The sequence below is a fragment of the Gouania willdenowi genome, chromosome 16 (assembly GCF_900634775.1).
Source record: "Gouania willdenowi chromosome 16, fGouWil2.1, whole genome shotgun sequence".
Classification (NCBI taxonomy): domain Eukaryota; kingdom Metazoa; phylum Chordata; class Actinopteri; order Blenniiformes; family Gobiesocidae; genus Gouania; species Gouania willdenowi.
Genome location: NC_041059.1, coordinates 34,884,634 through 34,896,236, shown reverse-complemented (window position 1 = coordinate 34,896,236; position 11,603 = coordinate 34,884,634). Strand labels below are relative to the sequence as shown.

The 11,603-nt window shown below is 39.6% G+C and overlaps 1 protein-coding gene across 4 annotated transcripts in view; it reads right to left on the bottom strand.

Annotated features, from left to right (window-relative positions):
• Positions 1-261: 261 nt before the first annotated feature.
• gask1a (golgi associated kinase 1A) overlaps positions 262-11,603 on the bottom strand; it is a 45,531-nt gene continuing 34,189 nt past the window's right edge. The window contains exons 4-7 of one of the 4 annotated variants that reach the window (XR_003675832.1): positions 6,470-6,592; positions 5,610-5,713; positions 3,435-3,573; positions 449-532 (exon numbers count right to left, since the gene is read on the bottom strand). Coding sequence is in view for 3 of the 4 variants with exons in the window: in XM_028471240.1 (XP_028327041.1) it covers positions 328-532; positions 5,610-5,713; positions 6,470-6,592 (432 nt within the window). In the remaining variant the exon portion in view is untranslated. Of the gene's footprint in view, positions 533-3,339; positions 3,574-5,129; positions 5,265-5,609; positions 5,714-6,469; positions 6,593-11,603 lie in introns of those variants that run through there. The other 3 variants (XM_028471240.1, XM_028471242.1, XM_028471241.1) reach the window with 3 other exon arrangements.

The window sequence follows — 11,603 nt, the reverse complement described above, 5'->3', positions numbered from 1 at the left end:
TTCATCATTCATAAAACCTAGATACGAACCAGCATAACCTAGTTATCCTAGATTAAATTATCTCAGATAGAGCCTGACTCTTTGTTTTCTCACTTCATTTTCCCAAAGAAATTACTTTGTGAAACAGTGAGTAACAAAAACATCTGATGACTGATTTGTTCATTTTAATGAGGATTCCTCTTCTTTTTTATTGATCAGTGAGAAAAATACAGTGACAAAATCAAAAAGAATAGATCAAATTGACACAATGGAACTTTGAATGATAGAACCTGTCCTCAATCACGTCATCACACCATCCCCAGCTCTGTTTTTATCTTAACAGCTCAGTCACAAATCACTCTTGAGGCGGAGCTTTTTGTCACGTATATGCCGGAGCAAAATATTCCCGCGCTGCTCGACCATGTTGATGAGAGAACCCAGACCCCTGGCTCCTCCCTGGCTGTCCCAGAACTCACGATCTGTGTAAAGGGAGCGCAGAAGAAGACTTCCCAGACACCCTGAGCGAAGCACAGACACCGCTTTCTCTGGAAACCTGATGAGAGAGAAGAACTTTAGTTTGTTCAGTCATTGGTCAAAAAACATCTCTGAGCCCGAAGATCCAATAGTGATCATGTTCTCAATCCTGTCTGTACATTGACCAGAGACATCAGGCTTTATTTTGATAGAGCACACATTGGCCTTTGTTAGGGCTGTCGCTCACTTTAACGTGTTAATTGCGATTAATTAGTTACAGGAGAAAATAACGCGCTAAAAAAAAATAACGCCATTAATCGCATGCACAGGCTACAATACAAGACGGGATACTGTTGAGCTGCTCAGCTTTGTTTGAGTTAATTTTGGCTTTTAAAAACACCGGATGGAAAACTAAAGCCTAGTTTTGTGCAAAGAAGAGTTTGCCTTATCACCAGAGCTTTGCAGCTACCACCTCAATGCTAAACATGTCGCTAGCACAGACGCCCAGTCAATGCTATCTGCAACATGCAGCAAGCACATTGTGACTGACAAAAAATAGCACTACATATGACCTTTTATTTCATTTGCAGTTTCTATTATTTGAAGATTGACAAAAGTACACAGCAATATGGCACGTAGCCCATGGGACTAGTCTCAAATACAGCGAAATGTAAATGTTACGCCTGCATCTGTTCAAGTCTGTTAAAGACAAACAATAAATTACTTTATAAAGCCACTTTGTTATAAATCAATGTTTTGATCTGCCACAATAATGTCATTTAAATGAAAATACTTCAAGTTGAAGGCGTTTCTTAGCAATTTTGAGGTGTGATTAAAAAAAAGATTAATTAGACTATTAATTACAGAGGATGATTAATTTTTTAAATCTCTTGACAGCACTATCTTTGGCACAGGAAGGACATCTGTGGATATGTGACAAAAAAACATGATTCAACTTTCAGTAGTTTTCTGTAGTATTTAAAAGGTTTGTTACAGAACAAAATATTTCCTGGGGTTGGATGTTGTATGTTTTCCCTCATTATTTGCTTAAGTTCAAATCCCTTTCCTCATGTTTTCCTTATTAAAGGGCTCCTGTGGTGGATTCTAATTGCTTGATCAAAAGATCACATCAGTCCCTCCACGATTTCACATACATTCATATATATATATATGATTGTTGCAGCCGAAAACATCAATATTTTGGCAGTGTTTTTAAATGGTTGCAGCAAAAGTATCAGTATTAAGGCTTCATTATTTTCCACAACTATGAATAAACAGGTCAATTTTTCAAAGAAAAAAAAACACAAAAAATGGATTGCATTTGAATACTTAACAATTTAACAAGACAAGGATCATTTCGATGTTACATGTTAAAGGTTTACAGTGCAGAGAATATTAAACAGATAATAATTAGTTGTTTAAGTTGTAATAATTAAGAAAACAAATAAATAAATGATACATTTCCTGTAAGAATCTCATAAATACAGGATTGACACTTTGAAAAGGGAAATATTTAATGCTGTGCAGCAAACAACCTGATCCTCACAAATGTATTAAAAACCAGAGACAGATTATTTTATATATACAGTATGTGATACAATAAATGTGGATTATGAGCTGCCAAAAACATCAGTTTAAACATTTAAGATGATCAGGTTCACGTGCACACAAATCCCTTTGCAGCCGTAATTACCTACATTTCCATTTACAGAAGTAGACACACATATGCGCACACACACAACAACAAACACAAACACACTACAACCCACTACACACGAGGTATTGGTAATAGATCTTAAGTCCACTGCATCAGTCTTGGTCACTTGTTGTTGCGTCTCTGTCGTTCTCCGAAACGTTAAAATGGCCTTTCAAGTGATGACTTTTGTTTGTTTCCTCAGAGCGAAACAATTTACCTCCACTTTTACGCAGCACATCAGGAAACCTTATGTTGTTAAATGATACGTTATGACAACTAAGAATCAAGTGTGTAGACTGACATGATGATGTACCAGGGCCGAAGGATCTGGGCTCAGTCAGATTGATCAAAATTGCTATAAAGTTGCAGGGTGGACATAATAATAGAATGCCAACATTACATCTAAACAAAATCCACCACCAACACCTCCGTATCGTGGGTGAAGAGTGGTGGACGTTGGATGCATGTGATGCCCAGACAGGCACTGTTGTGGTTAAGGTGTAGCCTCATCTCCTACTTCTGACCCTGCTATTCAACCAACCACATCCTAATTCCATCTCCCCATAGTCCTCCAACAGATGCTGTCCACACAGACACAGTAGTGACCCCTGTAACATACCCATCACACTGCTTACACAACATTTACACTGATGTCCACACCACACATTCCCACCCCATTCTCTAGTCTAGCACCAGGTGTTGCCATGTTTTTCTGCAGTCTGAGCTTTCTCCTCGCTCTTCTCTCTCTTTTCTGTTTCAGGTGCCTTGACGCTGGAGCTGGCACTTCCTGATCTGTGGTTCCCAGTATAACCAGTCTGTAATATTCTGTTCTCCTCTTTCTCTTTCTGTCCACTAACCCCAACCAGGTGAGGCAGATGTTCTCCACCTCTGAGCCTGGTTCTAACAGAGATTTCTTCCCGTAAAAAGGGAGTTTTTTCTCCCCACAGTAGCTGATGCTTGTTCATGTAGAATTGTTATTTTTTTCTAACAATTCTATATTTTGTGATGAGTACTATGAGAAGACTATTGTTGTAATTGGCTCTATATAAATAAAGTTTAATCTAATTAAATATTTGCTGGGCTGCTCAGAATTCACTCGGATTAGTAAAGTTTGCATTAAAAGTTGCAATCGCAACATTCCAGATATCTGGAGGGGCTGGTGACTGATACTAAACTTTTTTGGGGTTATTTTCTTTTTCAAGCTGAATGCTCAGGTAAGGGTTCTGTTGGCACAGACACAGAGACAGTAGCTGGCAGTTAAGGTTTTCTTATTTTCTCCACCCACGTCAATAACTTTGCGTTCCAGTGCAGAGCTTGTGCTCCGCCTCTCAGTCGGCTGGAGGGGTCATCTTCCCACGCTGTGGTTCTACGCTCGAAACCACACTGCTGGCGTGGTGACTCTCACTCCCGATCCCAGCCGCTCACTGCATATAAATACACAGGTAGAATGATTAAACGCCACGCCTCGCCTGCGTCAAATCATCCCTTCAAGCCTTTCACGCTCCACACGCTGCCAAAGCCCACATTTCTTTAAAAGTTCTTTTAGAGCAGCCAGGATTTTTCAAACCTGTCATTTCCTGATACATGCTCGTCGCCATGTTGCACATTAGAATTCTAGGAGGTGTTGTTACACAATCCGTTACCCATCTAAATGGTGATTCTGGTTGCTTCAGTGAAGCCACCTGGCTCATAGTAGGTGGTGGTGGCCAATCCTGTGACCCAACAAAATGGTGGATCTGGTTGTTCCGCATTTACTGATGAACTTCAGCCACCTTGTGTAGGCCACTATCAGCTAATGAAGCTGGCGGTCACAGCACACCTAGACGTTTGCACTTAATTACCTGCTCTCAACACACCTTCATTCTACCATTATTGATCAAAGATTGGTCAATGAATGGGTTTTGAATGAAACAACCTGCTGACCAATGAGATTTTATGATCCATTATGGCAGGAGAGACAAGGAAAAAGAGTTTCAGAAGAAGAAAGAGCTGTTTATGAGTGATGGAGGCCAGAAAAAGTAAATTTTGTAATTGGTGCTCACAGCAGTGGCATCAATAATAAATTGAAAGCAAGTTAGGGACAGCAGTCGTCATTGCTGTAAATAGCGTAAGGTCTACAAAATGAAATGTCTCATATTGGCAAGTTGTGTTGATCCACAACAGAGTGCAGCCACATTGAAGCGCAGCTCTTCCATTTGCGTTATGTGGGTTGGTTAAGTGTGCAGCACGTTCCTGCAATCTGCGCAAACATAATGTCACACAGGTAAGGAGAGAACCCAAAAGCAGACACAGAGTAAGATAATTCAGTTCTTTTAATAGATAGCCAGAGCTTTGGTGCACGGGAGTCAAACAAGCACAGGCAGAAATTTCCTGAGGGGCAGGCAGGTTTGTAATCAAAGAGAGGTTCAGAGTCATTGACCCCCCTGCCCCCACTCTTGTTCACTGCAGTAAATGCAGAGGCCCTCTCTTATCTACCTGCCTTTACTCGAGACACTTGCCATTGTGGATGGCCAAAGCGATCTAAGAGTCCAAGTCACAAAAGGTCACCAGCAATGAAAACCTCTTTTATACTTTCGGAAAGTCCAGCGAAAAAATGTGTCCAACAAAGCAGCAGAGATCCAGCCGCTGTCAGCAGCTAGTGTTCAGAATTCTATAGTGTGATCTCAAATGCTCCTGCGACTCAGCCTGATCTTGACTAGGGCTCTGGCTGCTTCCCTACCTGGCTGTTTTTGCTGGAAGACATGGGAAAAAGTTGTGGTGAAGGCTGATAATGAGAAACAGAGCTCTGATCCCCGATTCCATTCAGCCGTAGCCCAGACGAGAGCCTTCTCTGAGAGATGCGAGATGCTAAAGGTGATTTTAGTGGCTTCAGATGGAAAGGCAGTGGGCTGAAATCTCCTAACTCTCCCGTGAACTTATCCGACTGAGCAAGTGGTATGGTGGTGGCAATGCAGAGGAAACAGAACTTCCATCGCTCTGAAGAGATCCATTTTGCCGATCCATCCCGGCTAAGTGCAGGAGGTGAGACTGACCATTGAAGAGTCTCCTGCATCAGGGAGCAACTAAATTGTTGAACAGGACGGGCGCCATGGGCAGGTGGATGGCTCCCACAGAACTGTTTTGGGGCAAGGCTGTTATAATCATACTACAGCACAACTACGACATCTAAGCCTTTAATGTGTGAATGACCAAGGTGTCGTGATCAGGATCATTGATCCAGATAAATTAAGAGGAGATTTAGAGCTTGGAGGGTGTTTGACTCTCTGCGTGCTCTTGTCTTCATTGTTTTGGATTTATCAAGAACTAATGTTGGAGTTAAGACACCAAACAGCAGCAGCACAAGAACACAGTTCCTCCTGTGCACAGAAGGTTTCCAGTTGGAAGTAATGTGAACACTTCACCTTCTGTGTCATTGGGACGTTATGTGAAACCACTAATCAACCTTTTCCTCTGTACTCACTCGTCTATGCCCTCCACCAGCCTGAAGTTGAGGTTGTCTGTGGACTGCTGCGGTCGGCCTGCGTTGTCTATGAACACCAGCCTGGAGGGATCAGCATTCCTGACCTAAACAGAGAGAAGAAGAAACACCAGCATCAATGTGGAATACAATACAAAACAAAACAAATGACCTCTGTAAAAGTCATCTCAAAGTAACAGAGGAAAAGAAAGTCTAGAAAGCATGAAAAAACTAGAAAATAACTTCAAATTATCTGAATCAAATTAGATGTGTGATAAAACCAGGTTCGTATTCAAGCAGCTAATGCTGGTTTAATACGCATTACATCTCAAAGAATTTCATATTCCATAATCCTTCTTGTATTTTAACAGAGAGAGAGAAGACAAGCATTTTTCTGCTATCATTGCATATGTATTTGTTTTTAGAAGAAAACAAAAACAGGTATACACATCATTGACTTCAGAATAATCTCAGTTGGGCCACTTTAAAATGAATTTAACTCATCGTATGCTTTTTCAATAATAGCTAAAGCCAACAAAGAAACAGCTGTGAAAAATGTAAGTAGATCCATACAAAATGAATATCCCCTGCACCCTTTATACCAAGAGGCAATACAAACAAAACATTGAATTATTTCCATGATTTTATGATTACATTTCACCATATTAAAAAAATGATCTCTACAATTCCAGAATGGAAATTCTACAACTCCACTCTTGGTATTTCATGTCTAAATACAATATGTTGCACATTTATGATTGTTGTATTTTAATGCCCCTTAGTGTTTATAACCCCTTTCAGGCCACTGATTATGACATCACACTAATGGATGCACATCTTTAACATCTGGATGGTATTCTTACCAAGATGTGAACCAAGAGTAAGTCCTCGGAGCTGCTACATCTGCTGTGCAACCGGTTTTCCACACAGAGCTCTGCAGGATCTGGTGTAAAGCCACAGCAGTACCGGTCCAAACGGTCATTCACCTGCAGATGAAGAGGAGACCACAGACCTTTATCTCAGCAACAAATCAGACAAAAAGCAATAGGGGGCAGGAGGATGATATACTACAAATAATAAAATTATTTGTGGTCAGTCATTAGATAACATCAATGATGACTTCATCAACTTCTTTACTGATAAAATTCTAACAATTACAAACAAAGCTAATGTCCCCCCTGCAGGAGTGCTCAATAATCTCTTAAACAAAGCAGCTCCTGAGGTATCCCCAACATGTATTTACAGAGTTTCACTCCTATTGGTCTATCTGAACTGACCTCAATAGTTAGTGCTTCTAAAACAACAACCTGTCTTTTAGATCCAATCCTAACTCCACTATTTAAAGATGTTCTTCCACTAATTTGCACTAATAAGGTGAACTGGATTAACACATCTCTACTAACAGGTTGTGTACCACAGGCCTTTAAAACCGCTGTAATAAAACCTCTCCTTAAAAAAACAACCCTTGATCCAAGTGACTTGTCCAATTTTAGGCCAATATCCAATCTCCCTTTTGTTTCCAAAAATCTTGAAAAAGTCATTGCAGGTCAACTATGTGATCACCTACATAGGAACAATTTATATGAGAGCTTTCAGTCTGGCTCTAGAGCCCATCACAGCACAGAGACTGCCTTAGTAAAAGTAACCAATGATCTCCTCTTAGCCTCAGACAGAGGGTTGGTCTCAGTTCTGATGCTCTTAGATCTCAGTGCAGCCTTTGATACAGTGGATCATCATCTACTGCTGCAGAGACTGGAAAGTGTTTTTGGGATTAAAGAAACAGTGCTGGGTTGGTTTAAATCCTATTTATCAGACAGAACCCACTTTGTTCAGGTTAATAATCTCTCCTCAGCGCACGCCAGAGTTAGTCATGGAGTTCCACAAGGTTAAGTTTTAGGACCAATACTCTTTACATAATATATGCTTCTACTAGGTAACATTATCAGCGAACATAATATAAATTTCCATTGCTATGCAGATGATACACAGCTTTATCTCTCAGTGAAATCAGATGAAACTCATCAGTTATTAAAACTCCAGACCTGTCCTAAAGACATCACATCCTGGATGAGCCGAATCTTTCTCCTTCTTAACCAGGATAAAATTGAAGTGATTGTATTTGGTCCAGAACACCTCAGAGATAAATTATCAGAGCAAATAGTCATTACTCTGTCACCCAGCACCACAGTAAAAAACTTAGGTGATATCTTTGATACTGACGTTCTTCCACCTCCGTTATATCTCTTTTTTTTTTTTTTTTTTTCCTACTTGTCTGCACATGCTGTCTCTAAAATCAGGAATATCTTGGCCCAGAATGAAGCTGAAAAACTAATCCATGCATTTGTTACATCTAGACTAGATTATTGTAACTCCCTACTGTCAGGATGTTCTAGTAACTCACTAAAAAGTCTCCAGTTAATTCAGAATGCTGCAGCTAGAATACTAACAGATACTAACAGGAGAGAGCATATTTCTCCAGTGTTGACTTCCCTCCATTGGCTTCCTGTAAAATCTAGAATAGAGTTTAAAATCCTCCTGTTAGCATACAAAGCTCTACATGATCAAGCTCCTGTATATCTTAGAGACCTATTAGTGCCCTGTCGTCCGGGCAGATCACTCCGCTCTCAGTCTGCTGGTCTCCTGGAAGTTCCTAAAGTATCTAGAAGTAGAACAGGAGGCAGAGCGTTCAGCAACCAGGCTCCTCCCCTTTGGAACCAGCTCACAGTCTTAGTACGGGAAGCTGATACTCTCTCCACCTTTAAAAGTAAACTCAAAACCTACTTATATGCTAAAGTGTATACCGTATAATAGCTAGGAGTGGGCGATATGGGAAAAATATCACATCACGATTTTTTCTTTGTGAAATCACGATCACGATTTTATCATGTTTTATTTCATTCAAATCATTTAGACTATTTTAAAGTTATTTACCAATAAAACAACAACCAAATCACCTTCTTAAAATCATTACCCTAAATGGAAAAAAGGAATAAATGATAATTTAGGACAAGGTAATTATTATAATTTTTTTTTTAAATTGTATGTAAGCACTTCATCAAACTGGTTCCTAGTACAATTAACATCAAACAAAAAGGCTGACAAGTTATTGTAGTCACACAGTCTTATTACTTTGTTTAACTAAAGTGGTGTAGCATTAGTATTAGCAACACTTGCTACATAACAAGGCAACATATCATTCTAGTGATTTATATTTGTTATTGAGGTAAAACACTCATATTAATAAAATCCTACTTTAAACAGTGTTTGAACGCCTCATTTCACACAGTTTAGACAATCATATCCTTTACAAGATAAAACATTACTGCTTTGCTTACATTAGGCCTGGGTGATATGGACCAATATTCAAATCTCTATATTTTTCCTCAAAATGGCAATAGGTGATATAAACTCCATTTTCCCCCCCTTTTTTTCCAATAGTATTACAATAATGGGTCAAAGTCAGTGAAGAAAAATGCCACAAAGACCCTTTTATTAATCACTAGCAGCACAATATCAATATTTTGTATCACTTTTGACTTTTTCCTACATTAAGGCTGAAATATGATTAAATTTTCTTGTGTTGCTTTTTTCAGGGCAGCTCTGAGTTGCTGAAAGTAGTTTTTTTTAAAGTAAATCACATTCAGGACACTGTCTCTTTAAGAATATGAAAATGTGAGCAACAGCAGCAGCAGATCTCTGCTACAGTGCAGCGACAGAGTTAGTTATAGAAGAGAAACACATGCAGTGTTTTCTCAAGCATATTTCTGTGCTTCAACAACTGATGGAGTTTTACAGACAGACAGACATCTGCACTGAGCCTCTGGCAAACAGTCGCTAATGCAGAGGAAGCAGCACAGCTAACTCTGCGTCTCCGTGCACTAGGGGGGAGGGGGAGCGGACCGTACTTCTGCCCTGTTTAAGCGCTTAATAAATCTTAATTAATGTATGTAATGCTGACATGCTGACTAGCAAATGGTGTGATTTGGCAGAGAAAAAAACATTGGATGTTCTGTGTATGGACGACAGACATATGACACAGACACGGCACCGCAAGGGTTCAAATGTAAACTACAGACGGTTCTACGATTTCCATGATTTGGGAGATCGTCGTCATGCTGTAATCCTTAACAATCTAATATCGTCAGATCGCACACCCTTAATAACAGCATTAACCTAACCACTACAAACAAAGCTCTAAACCTAAAAATAGGAGCAAAGAACTAAGATTATATAGTAGAACATCAACATTATATTCAAACATGATCCACCTACTACACATAGCTCTAATGGGCTGCAATGGGATGATGTCCAGTCAGACACAGTTGTGTCAGGTTGTAGACAACCCCCCACTTCTGTTCCTCGTTGCATAATCCATCATACTGCTCACACTGCTTCACACCATTTACACTAATATACACCTTATATATATTTTTTTATTCTTCTGCAGTCTGTGCCTTCTCCTCGCTCTCCGCTCTCTTTTCTGTTTCAGGTGTCTTGATGCTGGAGCTGGCGGTTCCAGATCCATGGTTCACGGCTAAACTAATCTGGAACACCCGGATGGACTGATCAATGGTTCATGACTCAACTAGTCTGGAACACTCGGATGGACTATCCGACAATCCTCTATCCTATCCTATTTGTCCCTCTGTTCATTAACACAACCAGTCAAAGCGGGTGGCTAACACCTCTGAACCTGGTTCCGCTGGAGATTTCTTCCTATAAAAGAGAGGGAGTTTTTTCTTCCCACTATCGCTAAATGCTTGTTCATGTGGATCTTTTTGGGTTCTTTCTTTTTTACTGTAGGCTTTATAATTTGTTTAGCGCTTTGAGATGACTTTGTTGTATTTTGCGCTATATAAATAAAGTTGAGTTGAATTGAATTGAATAACTCATGAGAAGAGATTTAAGCTATGTTCTGACTACAGGTAAAAGTGGCCCAAATTGGATTTGAGCATCAAGTAACCAGGTCAGATTTCTTTAAGTGCGAACACTCAAATCAGATCTAGACCACTTTCATATGTGGTCCTGAATCAGATACAGATCATATTTTTTTCAATGCAACCTAAGGATTTGATGCGCATTTGATATTTTTACGTCACTATATAGTGAAACGTCACAATTCTGTCCAGCGGAAGCATTGAAAAAATAGATGATAGCAATGATGGAGCAATGGAGGAAGTACACGTACAGTATATGGGGTGACACTTCTATGCATGCAAAGCTTGAGGACTCTTACTGTAACCAGTCTGTGTTTGAAAGACTATTGAAGTTTGAATGTAGCCTTAGACTGGAGATATCTGATACTGGTGGATGGATGTTTTAATTAAGCTAGAATCTAACTGTCTTTTTCATGTTTGTTGAGTACAGTAATCAGACTTAACACTGAGTGAGGATAATCAAAATGAATGAATACATAATTAAATTTTACATATGCTTTACATAGTCAGCAATACAAATATTTTTTAAAGGAGCTAACATCCTGTTAAAACCTATTGGATCTCAATGATATGAGATGACAAGTGTTTAGAGATGTGTTTAGTTCACCTGAACATAGATTTAAAATCTGATGATAAAATCTAATGTTATTTTGTTCCTTTGCCATTTTCAATCATTTTGTCTTTGAATGATTCAGAGCATGGATCAGATTATTGTTAAAATGTTGATATCAGTAGCATTTGGTAATCTGCTGCAGGCTCCACATCAGATAATGACATACAGACATCAGCATGAAAACACTCAGACATTTGGCACCTGTCATTGTGTCATATCTTAGATTTACAGCAATCTTGTCTACAAAAGAACATCTGTCCCACTCTGCGCGACAGCCAGGACTACACGACAGATGGGAGGGTTGGAAACTCACTCTGTCTAAAACACCAGAAAACTGAAAGCCTAACACGCCTGGCTTTTCAGAGATATTTAAAATATGCAGGATGTCACTACTTCCTCAGAAGTAACTCAAGTCCATCCATCCATCTGACCCGCTTGCTCCTTCTT